Genomic DNA, 16,781 nt, shown 5'->3' on the forward strand with positions numbered 1-16,781 from the left:
ACTATGAACGCTGGGATTGGGTCAACTCTGATGTGGAACTTCCTCCCCAGATCAGCTCCCCAAGTGCATTCTGTGACTGAGAACAAACAGCACGTGACAGGCACGGAGTTCATGCACTTGTGCCTGCTGAGACTCTGGAATGGAGTGACTGTGACTCCCTGGGATTTAATGTGACCCTTTCTCCCTTGTTGTTGGGAAGGATGAAAGTTTGACAAGAAAGTCTCACAGATATGTGTGCTTGGCAGAAAGATTTTTAAATGTCGAGTCTGATGAAGGAATAGAGATGGAAGCAAGTTTTGATACAGAAGAAAAGAATTGCTGAGCCAGTCTCACTGGATAACTAAGAAGGCAAAGGGTGTGTTAGTTAGAAGGGGTTTTTATGGCTTAGAGCAGAGGATAAACCCACCCCAAACAAGAAGATGTTTTTGCTAAGCACAAAGATAGCACAGGCAAACAAGGCAGCAAAGTTGCAAGTAGAAAAAAGGTCTCAGAATTTTCCGCTTCAAGAAAACTGAATAACAACTTCTAGCTTAAACTGTGATGTACTGACTGTTAGTGACTGGAGAACAGTGACATGAATATGCTAATTACAGTAGTTATGATGGGCTATAGATAACAGTTAAGGTATAGATTGGTTCTACTGTATGAAGATGCTCAGCAAAGAAAAGTCTATAATGCATTGTAACCAAAACCAAAGGGTCTCCAGGCCTGCCTGCAGCTGGGGCTGACAGCTGTGGGCACAGCTCTGTCACCCACCACCCTGGACTGCTGGAACCTCTTGGATACAATAAACTGTGTTTTGGAGAGCCCCTGGAGTCCCACATCTCTCATTTAGGCTCTTACACCTTGTGAATACAGTTTGAGTGACTTGAGTTAAAAATGACTGGGAAACACCCACAGTGTTTGATGAATTTTGTGCTCAAGGTGGTGTAAATGTGCTGACCTCTGAAGGCAGGATGTCAGTGCCACAGACCTGGCTGTTAAACTGGGGGAGCAGCTGTTCCAGGCAGAGAGGGTAACAGCAGTGCTCTGGGTTTCCCACAGGTAGCCAATGGAAAATGGAAGCGACCAAGTAAATATTGCCCACTGGATCTCTTCTCAGGGTAAGGATTCTGTGGTTTTGTCGTCCGTCCCCCCCCCCCCCCAAAAATCTGCATTACAGATTTCTTGCTTGGATTACTTTGCCTTTTATTGAGGTGTTATGGATGATCAATGCTGGCTTGTCTGGACCTTTACAGTGATTATTTAATCTGCTATTTCCCCTTTACACCTATCTCAGCAATCAGAGCTGCCTTTTGCAGCATAACATTTCACCCAAGAGCTGTTTAGTGTACTCTGATCTGAAGTTCACTTTGCCTTTGCCATGACCTCAGTGTGAGTAATGTGCTCAGTGCATGTGCTCATGCCAGGTGTGAACATCCAAAGGCTGTGATGAAACATTCTTGGCTTTGTTTTCCCTAGAAATAAACAAAGAATGCACTTTGCTTTGAAGAGCTTATTACAGGAGGCACAGAACAACTTGAAAATATTTAAGGTAAAGTTAAATTTCTGCTTGCTTTTTTTGCCTTGGATTTTAAACAATTTGACTTGAGCATCTCAACAGTCAAGATCTTCTTTCAAGCCTACCTAGTCAGACCATCACTGTTGGACCCCATCAAGAGAAGGAAATGGGGAAGTTCTTAGATTTCAGATGAGGACAGAAAAATAATAATTACTCAGAATTCAGACTCAGAATATCCTGAGTTAGAAGGACCCATGGGGATTGTCCAAGTCCAACTCCTGGCCCTGCACAGACACTCCAGCAATCCTGCCTTGTGGCTGAGAGCATTTTCCAAATGCTCCTGAAGCTCTGGCAGCCTTGGGGCTGTGACCATTCCCTGGGGAATGAATTAGTGGGAAGGAATCACTGAGGAGCAATTAACAGAAAAGGACTCTTAAGGTGACCAAAGTTTTAAAACTTTATGTACTGCTTCAGGAAGAAGGAAATGAGAACTTGGCATGTTGCTGCAAATACTTTGTTTTAGATTCCTGTTAGAGCACTGATGCAGGCCTCACTGAGGAAGGAAAAAGTGGCATTGCATGACACTCATGTAGGAAAAATATGAAGCAGTAACTGATGATTTCTGGAGATTTTCATATTAATTCTGGGAAACAAGATTACTTCAATTTATTTCCAATATTAAATCAACTATTTGAATTACTTAAGCTTCTATGAGCTGCCCTCTTTTTGTGCTAGTAAGCAGCTATCACACCTTTTCTGTCCCCTTTCACAGCCTTCCCTTTGCTGCTCTGGGCTGGTAAAAAAGGGTGTTTCACACGGTGCTTTTTCACTGCTGACCTTATTCAGAAAGAAGTGATAGGAAAATGTGCCAAGGATCATTCACGTGTATTGTTCTGATTCCTCACAGGCCATTAAGTTGGGAAAGTAGCACTTGATTTAAACAGTGGTTTTGGTTTTCATTCAGAGGCTGTTACTGCAGGTTCTGATTGCACTTTAGAGGAGATTAAGGTTCCAAATCTTTAGGAGATTGGGAATGTTGGGTGTCTCTATGCAGATTGTTAAGGTAATAACACTTTTCTATGCTTAAAGTACTAGACCTGATGCTCTGAATAGCTCAGTATGAATAACTTGACTTCCTGATGTGCCTAAAAGCTTCTTTTTCTCCTTGTTGCAGAATGGAGAACTAATTTATGGCTGCAAGGATGACCAGGACTGTGTCTGTGACTGGAATGAACTTGCTCGTCACCTGAAACCTTTCTTTTTCCCTTGCAACGGGCTGGCCAGCGGCCCCCAGTGCACAAGGACGCTTGTCAAGGAGCTGATCCACGTCATCACCATGGCGCTGCTGAGCAGCACCGACTCCTGCCGGGCAGGGCACATGAAGACAGTTCCCATTTCACAGGGGAGAAGCTACTGTGAAGCAAGTGCTTTTAATAAGGAGCTAGTAAGAAATGGTAAGGGATAATGTTGTACAAACTGTCCATCATTTGCTGTTTGTGGAATGCCAGGGTGGTGAGGGCTGGAAGGGAGCATCACAGCCACCCAGTCCAGCCCCCTGCCATGGGCAGGAGCACTTCCCTCCAGAGCAGCTTTCTCAGAGCCTTGCCTGATCTAACAGTTCAGATCTTTGTCTCTTGGTTATAAATACTGATATGAGAATGGAAACAGGGGAATTCTGGTGGCATTTAACAAAAGAGTTCTGAGCTGCATAGCTGCCAGATAATTGTTGTTAATATAATGTGACGTTGTAGCGAGCACTTACAGCACTGTATGTAATAAATAAAAATAAATTCAGGAGGTGGTACAGGAAAAAGGGAAGAAAATAGCAGTTTGAGCTGATAACAATCATAGGTATTCCAAATGAGTGGGGAATTTCCATGTTGTATGTGATGACGCTGGGCTGCTTTGACTGGTTTATTACAACTCCTGTACTTTGCCTTTCTCTGCTCCTCCTGTCAACCCTCACCAGGGCACAGCTCATGTTCTTTTCTTCAGCTGCTCTTCTCCTGGTGAAGAGAGGTCTGAATGCCAGAGAGAAGAGGAATGGGAAGTGAGAGCAGGAAAATTGTAAATTATGTTAATTCCTCAGTGCATAAATTCTGTAAAACACTAATTATTCAAGATGCTGCCAGTTATCCTAATTACACAAACAGCATATTTCTTTCTCTGCTTTTGAGGAAGACCTTTTTCACTGCCCATGGTTTGTTGTAGTGCTGGAGGAGGAGTTGTCCTAGAGAAATTACAGCAAATACAATTCTTTACACTGTATAAAAAAGACCCCAGAAGTGAAATGCTAAATTACTGTCAGCAGTTGATACTGTTCAAAGTGCATTTGTGGTGGCTTCAAACTCAGATGAGAAAATTTCTCTTGTGGACTCCAAATGAGTAGATTGCAGTGGGTGTGGGTGTGTTTGGGTGTTTGTTTTTTTAGGTAGTTTGTAGAGTTCAGTACCAGGTGTTTTCAGTCCCAGATGAGCTGTTTAAATGTGCAGGTTCAGCACCTGCACCTTGCACTTTTGTTTGGAAACCTGAAGTGTTTTGAGGTTTCCCCCTACCTGTGACTGGACAAAAAAGTATTTGGACTTCTAAACAAGCACATGTAATGGCAAATTGAAGTTAAGACTTGTGTCTGCCTTATTTTAAAATGCATTTTCTTCTAGGTAAACATAAGTTGGAAAGCTCTGGTTTACCGAGGGGTTGTCTCCTTTATAAAACCCTTCAGGCTCAGATGCTTGACATGCTGGATATTGAAGGACTCTATCCTTTGTACAGTAGAGTTGAACAGTACTTGGAGGAATTTCCTGAGGAGAGGTAAGACTTGATGGCTTTTCTTTGCAGTCCTGAGTAACCAGGGCTGCAGGCAGGATTGGCTCTGTGCACACCCTGTTCTGTTGTACAACCTTCCTTCATGGCACTGCACGTTCTGCATTTCTGCCTGAACTTCCAGCTGATGTTGGGCACTTTGGCCTGAATTTTAAAGTAATTATTATAGAAAGTTCACAACAGGCTAAGAGAAGAGAACACTCTCTCAGTACTGAGGGTTGTGTATTTGCAGAAAGGTGCAGTGGAAGGGGTGGTTTCTCCTGTCCTCAGTACCTGCAGAGCTGGGAGTGTCTGCAGGGATAATGATGTTGTGCAATGATGAATGCAAGCTGCTGTGGGTTTTCCTCAAATAAAGCTTATTATTGTAATTATAATTGCTCCAAGCAGCCTCCACTGGGGTGCTGTTCCTCTCCTGTGCTCACACGAGGGCACTCTGGCTTCACTCAGGAGCTGCTGCTGCTTGTGCAGAGCACTGGAAAATGTGTTCTTGGATCTGTGGGGGGTTTGTGTGGGACAGACTCCCCTGGGAGGGCTCAGCTGTTCAAAAGGGGAAAGAAGGAGCCCAGGGCACCCCCATTAGCACATGATGTTGGAGCAGGGCCCTGTCAGATATGCCTTTGCCCCCAGTTTATACTTCTTATGTACAAAACAATATACATATAAAAATAGATATCAAGATATTATTATATATTTCTTATATATGTATTTTCAGCAAGGCTTCTGGAGCTCCTGCAGACTGCTACAAATTTTGAAACTTACCCATTTTTCTGCAAAAACCCCATAATTTTGCAGTGATACAGAGCTGGCAGTGGATTAAGAATGATTAATGTTTATAAAACCCCACACAACCCAGATCCTAAGCAGCAGCAAATCTCGAGTGATTTGAGAATAGCAGGGAGTGTTGTGATGTTGGCTGGCAGTGGGTTAACACTGGATATGTTTATCAGTGTTATTGTTGGGCTGTTCTAATCTGAGTGTCTGGGCTGCTGAGGAAAGATCACACTGAAAACCAGCACATCATTTTGGCTGTCTGTAAATCTTCTTTTAATATTTATTTAGAAGTACATTACAGATAGATGGACCTTACAATGAAGCGTTCTATGAGAAGCTGCTGGACCTTTCCCTGGAAGATGATGGGACAGTGGCATTTGCATTAACAAAGGTACTTCTCAATTTCTGAGGGGTTTGGTCTGTCAGTGTTAATTAACCTGTTCCATTGAAAGGGCTGGATAATGGATGGAGGCAGCACTGCTGGTTTGTGGGGTCTGTGCAGTTAAAGTGCTTCCTTGTGTCAGGGTTCATCTTTATAGCAGAAGCAGTTAAAAACAAGTTTGTAGCACCAGTTCCTGAGAGAAAAAGAAAACTGTTTATTTACTTTTTAAACTGAGGAAGCATTTGCAGGAACTGGTGCTGTTTGGCCTTTAGGAACATGATCTGCAGGAAATAAACCTGACTCTTGTACAGGATGCTGCAAAAGCACCTGCTCCTGCCAACCTTCTGTTCCAGAGAGAATTTCCTGCTCTTAAAGTGCCAACATACCAAGACAGGGAGTGCAGTGCTGCTTTTTGTAAGGAACAGGATGCTTTACTCAGGAAAACAACAATCTAAGAGAAAATGTGTGTTATTTTCTGTTGTACAGGTGCAGCAGTACAGAATAGCAATGACTGCTAAAGACTGCTCCATCATGATTGCCCTTTCCCCCTGCCTGCAAGATGAATGGTAAGAGCTGCCTGTACCTGCTTTGGAATGGCTCCAGTTGTTTAGAAATTGGGATGCTTTTACTGTTCAGGCACCTCAATCACTTTAAAAAAGTGTGGGATGTGTGTGGGGGGGTGTGTCCAAATATTTGGCTGTGAGCATTTTAGCATCGTTCTGATTTAAGACATTTATGTCTCTTTCTAAAGAGTTTTGATCAAAAAGATCAAAAGTTTTATATTTATTCCCTCCTTAAACTTTGGTTTGACTGTTCATAGTAGCTCTGGATGGTTTTAACTAGGTGCAGTTTTTCTGCCTTGGTGTTCTCATAGGAGAGCTTTTTCAAGCTGAGTTGCCTTTAATGGCCTAGTTAGAACAAAGCCAAGGCAATAATCAAGAGGTGAGAGCTTTGGCTGTCAGGCAGGGGGCTTTGCCTCAATGTTATCCCTTTTGGTTTGTGTCAGCAGTGCTAATCTGTTCTTCTGCAGGGGGCTTTGCTTCACCAGAGCCCTTTTATTTTTAGAGAATGCTGTTTTCTGCATTTGTCCTGCAGTTCTCCAGTGCAGTGTTAGTGATGGACATGACTTGTGCAATGGCTGACTTCAGAACTCCTCCATCCCTTAGCATGCTTGGACAGCACACCAAATGTTTTATTACCTTGAGCTCAGTAGGAGTTGCAGTCCCTTTTCTGCTTTTTTGTTAATAAGGCTGTTGCTTTGTATGCAGCACCTAGAAACAGCTTAGATTTGCTAAATACTGAAAGGAAAATGAAGAGGTGCCAGCAAGGTCCCATCAGGACTGGTAAAGCTGGAGTTTCCTAAGTGCTACATTAGCTGCAGTTTATTTTCTTGGGCTCCCACAAAAGTTCTAAGATAAACATTAGAGTCACTTCTGTAAAGGGACACATAAATTACAAATCCTGGTTTCAGTGACTCAGATGTGCAATGTGGTTTTATTTTCCAGCTCTGAGCAAAGACCTGTGGTACTGACATCCAAATCCAGATTCACTTTCTCTGTTTCTGTGCTGGACCTGGACCTGAAGCCCTATGAAAGCATCCCCCACCAGTACAAACTCGATGGTGAAATAGTCAATTATTACCTGAAAAATGTACAGGCCAAAGAGGACCCAGTTATGTCCAACCTCTTCAAGGAGAATGAAGACTGCACATTAGTTCTCCATAAAGTGTAACCGTTCCCTTAAGGTTATTTTTATTCAAACACAGGAGAAAGTGAAAGATTATTGGAATACAGTTATGGTGATTTTTTTTCCCTTTTCTGTTGTGTTCAGTGCATTTTTCAGCTGTGAATGTTTTTGCTTTATGAAATGATTTCTAATGGGTGATGCCTTCTCAGAGAGCTGGGATAGCACTAAGCCACATGTTTGCTAGATAACCTTAATGAATGTATTTAATGTGACAGAACAGGTAATGTGCCATACCTTGGACCTAGAGGACAGATCAAATTAATGTGAAAAGTCTACTTCCTTAGAATTGAAAGAGCACAGAATTAAAGGTTTCCTGAAGTATTGCACTAACATAGAAAGCCTAATTACTAACAAGAGAATTACCTTGGACCCTGTGCTTTGAGTCTCCCTCCTCCCTACTAAAGGAGGGAATGCTCTGGCACAAGCTGTACAACACTTCAGCATTAATCCACTGGAAATGCAACCATGCAGGGCTGCTCTGTGGAACTGCCCTGGCACTGCAGAAAATTTCAGTACTAATGCATGGACTGGGAACACCAGGCTGCCTCCAGAAGCTGTGTGATCACCTTGTATCTACCTAAAGCTTCTGAAACAAAGTGCAAAGGGTTAAGGTAAGCAACCTTGAGTTTTACATGATAGTTGGGCTTAACTCACCTGCCATGCTGGTTTTTATTGACTCTATACATTATATGCTGCTATTGGACGTGAAACCACAGCTTGCTCTTGCCTAATTTAAATTGAGCTATAAGAAGAATATGTTCTGAGTTTTACAATTCATTTCAGGTCTTTCAGCTGTGTCAAATGTTGGCACTATTACACTGATGCCCCACACACTGCCTAGCATGAGCAGCTGCTTTCAGGCTCTTTTGCTGTAATGACACAGGAAAAAGGTGACAGAACCCATTTTTCTTCCTGCAGTGGGCCAGTCTTGTGCCAGGGTGAGCTTGTGTCAGTGCTGCAGATGAGCAGTGCTTTGTGCAGCTGAAGGCTGGGGAGCTGCTGCAGCAAAGCCATCCTTGGGGAAGATCCTGAGCTGTGTCCAAACCTGAGGGGCAATGATAAAATCTGCAGCTCTGTTTCCCTCAAGGATCACAGCCCCTGAATGGTGCAGAGATAATCCTCCAGCCCCAGTGAACAGCTCTTACCTGGATACAGCCTGTGCCTACCAGTAATGGTGTTCAGGGTCCTAAAAACTGATTTGAATTTTAACCTTTGAATTGTTCCACTTTACCTGAAATTCAAAAATAGGACCCCTGTACCTTGGCACAACTCAAGGAAGAAAAGTGAAACACAGAGCCACCACTGTCCCTGTGCCAGAGAGCTGAGCTGGCAGTGCTGGCACCCAGTGCCAGGAGCCCTTCTGGGGCAGGGCCTGAGATGTGAGACTACAGCAGTGCAATGAGCAGGAATAACCCCTTCTTCCCAAAGAAAACCTGAAGGAGGAGAGCTCCTTACAAATCCAGAAACACTCCAGGAGGAAGGAAGGACCCTGCACAGCTGGGAAGTTTCCAGGTTTTTATGCTGTAACTTTACACACAATTCATATGCAAACAGTTTCATTTTCAGGGGAGGAGGAGGGAGCTAAAGATGAACTGAAGGTTACACAAAACTGGCTCAACCAGTTCCATGTCAGTGGAGAAGTAGGAAGGAATTTTGCCTGAGTACTGGATTCCAAACTTGAAATGAGCCTGCCTTATCTGACAAGATAGAGCTGCCATTCATCAAAACCCCATCTCTGGTGTTGATGGAGCCTGGCAGAAAGCAGGCTCTGCTCTCTCAGTTTCTCCTACCCTACCAGAACAGTGGGAGACCGTTGCAGTGATCAAGTAGTGGATGATTTCAGTTATGGGATTAGAAACACGCTGTTGCTTTAGTTCAGACTTCACCTCTTTCCCCATGGCTGCATGGGGTGCAGTGCTAGTGCAGAGCAGGAACTCCTGCAAACTCTGAGAGTTCCCAGATGTGCTCATGCACATCTGATGGAAGTGAAGGGAGAGGCAAGACATTTGTCTGATCTGTTGTATTTCTTCAGGGGTGAATGTGTGAAAAGTGATGCTTTGGTAATGTGTTGTCAGGATTTCCTCCTGAAGCCAGAAATGCAAAGGAAGGGCTGCAGGGGGCAGGAGGTGACTGGCTCACCTGTCCCCAGGGGTGTCACGGGCTCCTCTGGGTTAGATGAACGCTGTCTCAACACACATTGTAGAACAAAGTTACTTCATACAGTTACCTTCAGGTTTTTTAGCATTGTATGTCTTTGAAATCTTCAACTTGTCTTCTTCCACCCTAATTTAATGAGAAAGCTGTTTAACTCTTTGTTCTAGGAGTCTCTTACTGTTCTTTTGTCATTTTAAAATCACTGTACTTTTACAGAGCTGTGAAATGAATTGGATTTTTATGGACTTGATTTTGACAGTGCATGACCTTTTAACAATTTCCAGGTATCTAGAAAATGTTAAGAAGATAAACCACTCTGGTACATTAATGATTCAGAAAGATAAATTTATAATGAAATCACTCTGTACATGTAACTATTTTATTTGGCATTTTTGTATTTAAATGGCTGTATTTATTTTCATGTCATGACAATTTATATATAACGTGCCATAATTGTACAGATAGCATGTTTTATGAGTATGGTTTCTAAATGGAAAATAACTTAATGTTTATATTCAATAAAATTACAGACCGTGTAACACAATATCTTAATTAAAACTACTTTTGAAATTGCTACCTGGTGTAAGCAATGCTGGCATTCACTGTCCTGAGCCCAGCACGTGGATCAGGTTCTCGAGGGTCGCCTCGATGCCGAAGAGCCGGAGCGCGCTGCGGAAGCTGCCGGGGATGCTCTCCACCCTCCTCATCCTCTGCTCCAGCACTGCAGGACAAACACAGCAGGGCAGGTTATTGCCAGCAGCTGCAGCAGGAGCCTGCAGGCACACAGGGTTTGTGAGCCCCTGGAGATTGCACAGGAGGTGAAGTGTAGCTGCTGCTGAACTGGGAGCTGCAGTTCCATGGCCAAAACCAGGGCCTGGCAGTTCAGGAACAGTCCCTGAAGTGACTGAGATTACCTTGCTCTGGTACTTTGGGCAGCAGGTCCAGGACAGGTGTAGTGGTCCCCTCTTCATCAAGATGGATCTTCCAGACAATCATCAATTCAAACCTGTTCCAGGTGCAGAGCAAAGGCAGTTGAGGTTACCCAGGTGCTGCCTTTGAGGTTCCTTCAAAGCCAAAAGTGCAGAAGTCACAAGGCTCAACCTCGTGCTCTGCAACAAAATTCACCTCACGCGATGCAAGGAACCATCTCTGGCTTTGGGAAGCAGGAACACATCAATCCAATGACAAGGAAAGGCTCTGGCTACATCCAGACTTGCACAGGGCAGTAAAAGTGAGAGGAAAGCAAAGGAGAGAGAGCACTGAGTGTCCCCTGGTTCTACCACTCACGTAATATCTACACTCAGATCAGGTGCTGAGAACAGGAAACTTGTGTCAGAAGTGTTGGCATAACTGGTGATGTGCTGGGTTTGGAATAAGGGCTACCCTGCTGTTCATGGCCTTTTTAGACTAATGGCAGGTAGACATCTGTCCAAGGCCTACATTCCTGCACTTTGCTTTTAATGAAAAAAGAAATAAAGCTGAACAACATTGTTACTTTTTCAGGAGTAGTGTTGGTTGTGCAAGGCCAGTCATGATTCCCAGCTTGCACAGTGGGATGGGATCACTGCACCATCCCAAGGGAAAGGTGAGGCAGGAGCTAAGTGCAGAACAAGATCCACAGCAGAGCTGCTGCTTTACAGCTCCCTTTGTTCCCTCCAACCCTCACCTCCCTTACTGGAGGAAAGGCTTTCCTAATGCAAAGCTGTCTGCACAGTGGGTCACTGTGAGGAGCAAGGTCCCTTTCTCAGTGGTGTTCAACCCATCATGACTCTAAGAGTTTCCTTCCAATGTGATTTGTCAGCCTTTTGCCACTCCATTTTTACAAATCCTTTGGGAATTTGTGCACAGCTTGTTCTGGGATTTTGCAAACAAATTTCTATGCCAGTCTGTTTTCTACCAAGGCACTGAAATGACTTTTATATTCCTGTGTTTCATGACTGTGGGTGAGAGGGAATAAGGGTAATGGGATTGGCACCTGCCACCCGAGGAGAAACTGTAAAATGAAGCAAGTTCTACCCTATGTGGGATAGTTTAAGAACAATTCATTCCTGCACCCCCAAGTTAAAGCATTTAGTTTTAAAGGGCAAGTTTGGCTGAATGAAGCAGCATCATCTATTAGGGTTTGTTTGCTAGTTCTACACACAAACATAATGAAGGGAGCTGTGCCTTATTCCCATGTAAATGAAAGCATGTTAAAGCAAGGTGTAACAGGAGAAGGGAATGGTCTCATCCTGTCACAAAACAGTTGCTTTTCTTGGCCCTTACAGAATTCCTGACACTGATGGTTACACCACCTTACATTTAACTGTAAGGATTTTTTTCCCCCTACTGAAAATCCCAAATGTACTGGAACATCTCTCATGGAGAGGCCAAACAAATCCCATGTGCCTGGTAGGTAATAATTCCTTATCTGATTTCCTTCTAAACCAATGGAAAAGTAGAGCCACAGCTGCTTTGCTTCCATTGCACAGTAAATGCCCTTTTCCTTCTGTTCTTCAATGGCAGGACACCGAGCCAAAGGTGAGGAACTGAGCTTTGCTGGGATGGGATCCCTGCACCTCCTGCCACAGGAGGAGCCCAGCTACAGCACAAGGCTGCTGCCCTGCCTGTGCAATCCCTCACCTGTGTAAACAGAAATGCATTTACTGGCTTACCCAGGAACTTTGGGGTTCCTTAGAATGATAAAATCTCCCAGCAGTCCTTCTGGAAGGGTCACGATGTCCGGATACTTGGCCTGTGAACAAAAAAGTTCAATTGATTAATAAAAATCACAGCAGATAAGGTGGTTCCTATCCAGCCACAGTGGATTGCACTAAGTTAGGAGTAACAGTATTCATTCTCTGAAATTCTGACCTGATCTTTTTTTTAAAGATCCTTACATAAAACCCAGGAAATCTTGAAAGAAAATGTTTATTTTAACTACATTTGTTAATTGGATTTAATAATACCTTATAATACATCACCATGTCACCCCCTGCCTCTGTGAGGGATGACAAGTCACTGGTACATTCTGGTTTGAGATGGACACCAAGCTCCACACAAGGCTTTGAAAGAGTAATTAAGCCAATGAAGTACCAAAATAACCAATGTTAGTAAAATATGGGACAACAGCAACACGATCAAAATAAAAGTACTGGCTTCTATTAAAATTCCATGTTTCTGAGAATAATTTTCAGTTACTACAATGTGCAAAGGTTGATGGTTGCTCCATTACTTTGTTAGTCCATCTCATGTGTTCCACACGTCTTGTGAAAGCCTCAGAAGTTTAGAGCTCTTTTAAAAGCACTCCCAGCTCTGTATGGATGCTGCAGGTTGAATGGGGTACCCAGAGAATGGGGCATGCACAGACCCCCAGCACCAAGGAACAGCATCCTGCAGGGACTGCTGCTGGAAAAGGAAACAGAATGGAGCCACAGGCTGCAGGGCTGTGCTGCTTGTCCTGCCTCGTGTGCTGGACACAAAGCTGTGCTCCAAACCTTGCAGTTTATAAAGTGTGAAAAGTCTCCCAGGCTGATTTATTCCACAGAGCTCCCAGTACAAGCAGCAGGTCTTATGGAAAAGGAGCAGGAGAGCTCAGCTTCGAGAGCACTGGAGAAAATGAGGTTGGTTTTATGGGATTACGCCTCATCTGGCAGAGCAAAATTGCTACCAGATGTGACCTTGCTCTGGTTTAGGAATTTCTGACAAACTGAAGGGGGGCTGTGCAGGATGCCAAATGACATACAGCACATGGAATTTGCTCATTTTAATTTCTACCCAGTGTCCAGTACTGTATTTACTGTGAGGATAACAACCATGATCTATGCTGGGAACACAGACACCGAAGGGAGGACACTGAGCAGGGCAGTTCCAGGTCAGAAGTGTGGCAGATCAAAGGTCACTCATCCAGCAGAGCAGGGATTCTCTTCCAGCTTTACTCCCTGTTATCAAATTATGCCCATTTGATAACAAAACAAGTTTTCCAGGCTTTCCTCCTCAATAACCCTTGCCTGATTTCCATCATGAGCCTCTCCTTGCCTGGTGTCAGGGGCCTGGGAGGATCCAGGGATCCTTTAGCTCCAAGCTGTAGATGCTGGAAATGCAGGATTAGCTTCTACCTGGAACTCAGCTCGTGCATCCCTCATTGACAAGGGATCCCGAGTATCCCATAGCTGAACACTGAGTCACACTTCACCCACCCACACCCAGACATTGGCAATCACCAGAGAAAACAGATCACAGGAACCAGATAAGAGTTACAATGGCCAAACAAAATGAAATCCTTCCAGGGCTGCCTCAGGAGTTCCTGTGCAGCTGAGACATTCCCCCAAAGCTTGGGGGGGGGGTATTTATGTTCTGTGGAAGCCAGAGGCAACTCAAGGAAAGCCCAGTGCATGATTTTCTGTGGCAGAGCTTCCCTGTACCTGGGAGAGGGAGCTCCAGTGAGTTCTGCACACAGCCAGGGCCCTTCTGTGCCTTCCCTCAGTGCTGGGGCTCTGGCAACCAACCTGAATGCTGTGAGAAGCCAATCCTGTGTGAAATTCACAGGATTTGGGATAAAATCCAGCTTCTCAGTGGGAAAGGTCATATTTTAGCTCTCCACAAAACACGCCAAAAGCCAAACCACAAATACCTACATCCCTGTTTGCTGTAACCCAGCCCCGGCAGTGGCTGAGGCAGCCCCGGATCCGTGCGAGGATCCCGGCTGCCGTTCCCACCTTCCACCAACACCCACGGGGGCAGGAGCAAAGCACCACACCCAGCATCAAGCGGCAACCTTAAACACTGACAGGTCCAGGAATGAACTCTGGGAAATGCAGTCACGCAATCTGCCTCAATTCCACACAGAAAATACTGAAACAGGCTCTGAATCCCACAATGACAAACGTGGGGATCTGAGCAGCCGGGCTCAGGGTGAGCATGGGCAGATCCCCAGTTCCAAACACTCCCTGGGTACCACATTACCACCTCCTCTGCTCTGCTGAGCAGCTTTCCAATTTTCCTTGAGGAAAAGAAAAGCTGAGCAATAAAACCAGAGTAAAGAATGAGCTGAGCCACTGAAAGGTCTCTTGGGAAAGTCAGGAACTCCTGAGGGATCTCGTAAAGCAGAGCCGAGGCCAGGGAAAGAGATCCCATCGAGGACTGAGAGCAGATGGGAAGGATCAGCCTCAACTGCATCAAGCAAAACCTGACTTTCATCAAGAAATATCTTTCCTCAGATGACTCTTAAATGTCAGCTTATGATCAAAACCAAAAGTCCAAGCTATTATTACTCCTAGACGGAAATTGCTTTTCCAGCTCCTTCAGGAGTCCAAGCAGGGAATCTTATGGGAACTTTTGTCTCAAGCAGGAACAGCCTCAAACCACAAAGGGACCGTGGTGATGGAATGCACAGCTTTGCCCTGCTCCCAGGACAGAGTTTACACACACACCAAGCCATCCCAGGGAATACACTTGGAGCAGCTATTTCTCAACAAAATAGATTATTCTGCAGCTGAACTGCAATTTTCTGCTAAGGAAAATGTTATAAATGTGTTCAGCTTAAAAGCTGTAGCTACAAATACAAAGCAAAATTGGCAAGAGAGATACCAGATAAAAGCAGATAAATTTGCTTCTGTCCCACTTAGCAAGAAAACACACGACTGCTCCCAGCTGGGACAACAGCTCCCTTTTACTGCTAATTCTGGACTTGCTGTTCTGGCAGAAGGATGTACATAAAGAGTTATGGTACTGTGAGCTCCTCTACAGGCAGAAGCAATTTCTAAACCTGCCCAGGAGGCTCTGACTGGGCTCTGATTTGGGTGATTTCTCTGTATGGTTTACTCAGCCAAGGCCACGTTATCACCCACTGAAATCACACAAGGCTGGGAGCACCAAGGCTTCAAATCCCAACACAGCCATAACACCAGTAATTTTTAAAATGAATTTCACTAAAGCAACAAAGGCACATTGAAAAAGTGGAAGTTTCTCACTTTGTGCAACTACAAGAGCGGAAACCAAGAACCCTTCAACTAAATTACACCCCACAGAAACACTGTATTTTGGATTTATGAAGCTTCAGCACTCGTAATTAAGTCTCAGAATAAATACAGCTCCCACCTTCCCATCTTGAGGGAAGTTCCTCAAGCAAAGCAGTCCTGCTGGTGATCCCTGTGATGCCAACCACCCAAACCTCCGGCGCCGGCGGAACCAAGGACGAGAATGGCACGAGGTCAAAGTGGTTTTGTCTAAAATGATAAAGCGGTTTTGTCCAAATTGATGAAGTGGTTTTGTCTAAAATGATAAAGTGATTTTGTACCCGTGGCAGTCCCAGCCCACCCCCCCATGCTCAGCCAGGCTCAGTCCTCTGCTTTTAAAACTAAAATCACAAGTGACACAACCAGCATTCAAGCCTCACTTTTCAGAAGAGGAAAGGAGAATTTTGGGAGCAGATTTGAGGGCCTATAAGAAGGTCTGACAATGGCAAATAGTGACAGGAGAGCAGGGAAGTGCTTCCCACTGCCAGAGGGCAGGGCTAGATGGGGCACTGGGAAGGAATCATTCCCTGGGAGGGTGGGGAGCCCCTGGCACAGGGTCCCAGAGCAGCTGTGGATTCCTGGAAGTGCCCAAGGCCAGGCTGGATGGGGTTTGGAGCAGCCTGGGACAGTGGGATGAGAGGATTTTTAAAGGTCCCTTCCAACCCCAGCCATCCTGGGACTCTGTAAGTAACAGTTTGAATGTCACCCTGGCCAGGGCAAATCTTTGCAAACATTGACCAGAACCCCTCCCAAGCTCAGGACACGCCTGGTTCCCTCCTGCAGCACAGGCACAGCCGGTTGGTTACTGGATAAAAACTGCTCTGCACCCCCTGCTTCAGTCACTGCTCCCCTTGCAGCTGCCTCCATAGATCAGCCCTGCACATGAACCTGCAAGCACTGACCACCAGCCCCCAGGCTAGGCCTGCTGAAACACAAACAAATCCACGTCCCACAGGGACTGGAGGATTTCCTCAAAATCTCAGAGGTGAAGAATGGGTCCTGATGTGCAAATAAAACATTGATCAGTTCTGTTTCAGTCTCTGTGCAATATTGCATAGGGAAATGGAAGATAACAGCAGTTAGGAATCAATCAGATGATCCACATAACCAATAACACATCTGAAACCATACAATTACCAAGCACTACAACACTGAACTCTCATTTCAGAGTCTGCAACAGCTGATAAACCTTAAAACAACAGAAAATGGGAGAATTCATGTCGCACTAGGGCCTGTGCTCATTGCCAGTGAAATCCTCTGCTTTGTTCTTTCTTTCCTTTTCTCTTCCCTTGATTACAGCTTCTCTTTTCTGGCCCCTGCTCTATTTCCATTGCCATTTATTTTCCTCCTTCCATATTTCCATAACATTATTATTTTTCGTGCTTTACTCCCATGAGTTTACATGATT

The 16,781-nt window shown here is 44.7% G+C and overlaps 2 protein-coding genes across 2 annotated transcripts in view; one reads left to right on the top strand and one right to left on the bottom strand.

Annotated features, from left to right (window-relative positions):
• IPPK (inositol-pentakisphosphate 2-kinase) overlaps positions 1 to 9,951 on the top strand; it is a 30,112-nt gene extending 20,161 nt beyond the window's left edge. Inside the window, exons 7-13 of the mRNA XM_071440007.1 lie at positions 1,045 to 1,103; positions 1,462 to 1,534; positions 2,676 to 2,955; positions 4,162 to 4,312; positions 5,384 to 5,486; positions 5,964 to 6,043; positions 6,983 to 9,951. Coding sequence (XP_071296108.1) covers positions 1,045 to 1,103; positions 1,462 to 1,534; positions 2,676 to 2,955; positions 4,162 to 4,312; positions 5,384 to 5,486; positions 5,964 to 6,043; positions 6,983 to 7,208 — 972 coding nt within the window. The 3' untranslated portion in view covers positions 7,209 to 9,951. The remainder of the gene's footprint in view (positions 1 to 1,044; positions 1,104 to 1,461; positions 1,535 to 2,675; positions 2,956 to 4,161; positions 4,313 to 5,383; positions 5,487 to 5,963; positions 6,044 to 6,982) is intronic.
• Positions 9,952 to 9,964: 13 nt separating this feature from the next.
• CENPP (centromere protein P) overlaps positions 9,965 to 16,781 on the bottom strand; it is a 115,054-nt gene continuing 108,237 nt past the window's right edge. The window contains exons 7-9 of the mRNA XM_071440009.1: positions 12,032 to 12,111; positions 10,292 to 10,383; positions 9,965 to 10,098 (exon numbers count right to left, since the gene is read on the bottom strand). Coding sequence (XP_071296110.1) covers positions 9,977 to 10,098; positions 10,292 to 10,383; positions 12,032 to 12,111 — 294 coding nt within the window. The 3' untranslated portion in view covers positions 9,965 to 9,976. The remainder of the gene's footprint in view (positions 10,099 to 10,291; positions 10,384 to 12,031; positions 12,112 to 16,781) is intronic.

The sequence above is a fragment of the Agelaius tricolor genome, unplaced genomic scaffold (assembly GCF_023055355.1).
Source record: "Agelaius tricolor isolate 1412-34295 unplaced genomic scaffold, bAgeTri1.0.p SCAF_14, whole genome shotgun sequence".
Taxonomy (NCBI): Eukaryota; Metazoa; Chordata; class Aves; order Passeriformes; family Icteridae; genus Agelaius; species Agelaius tricolor.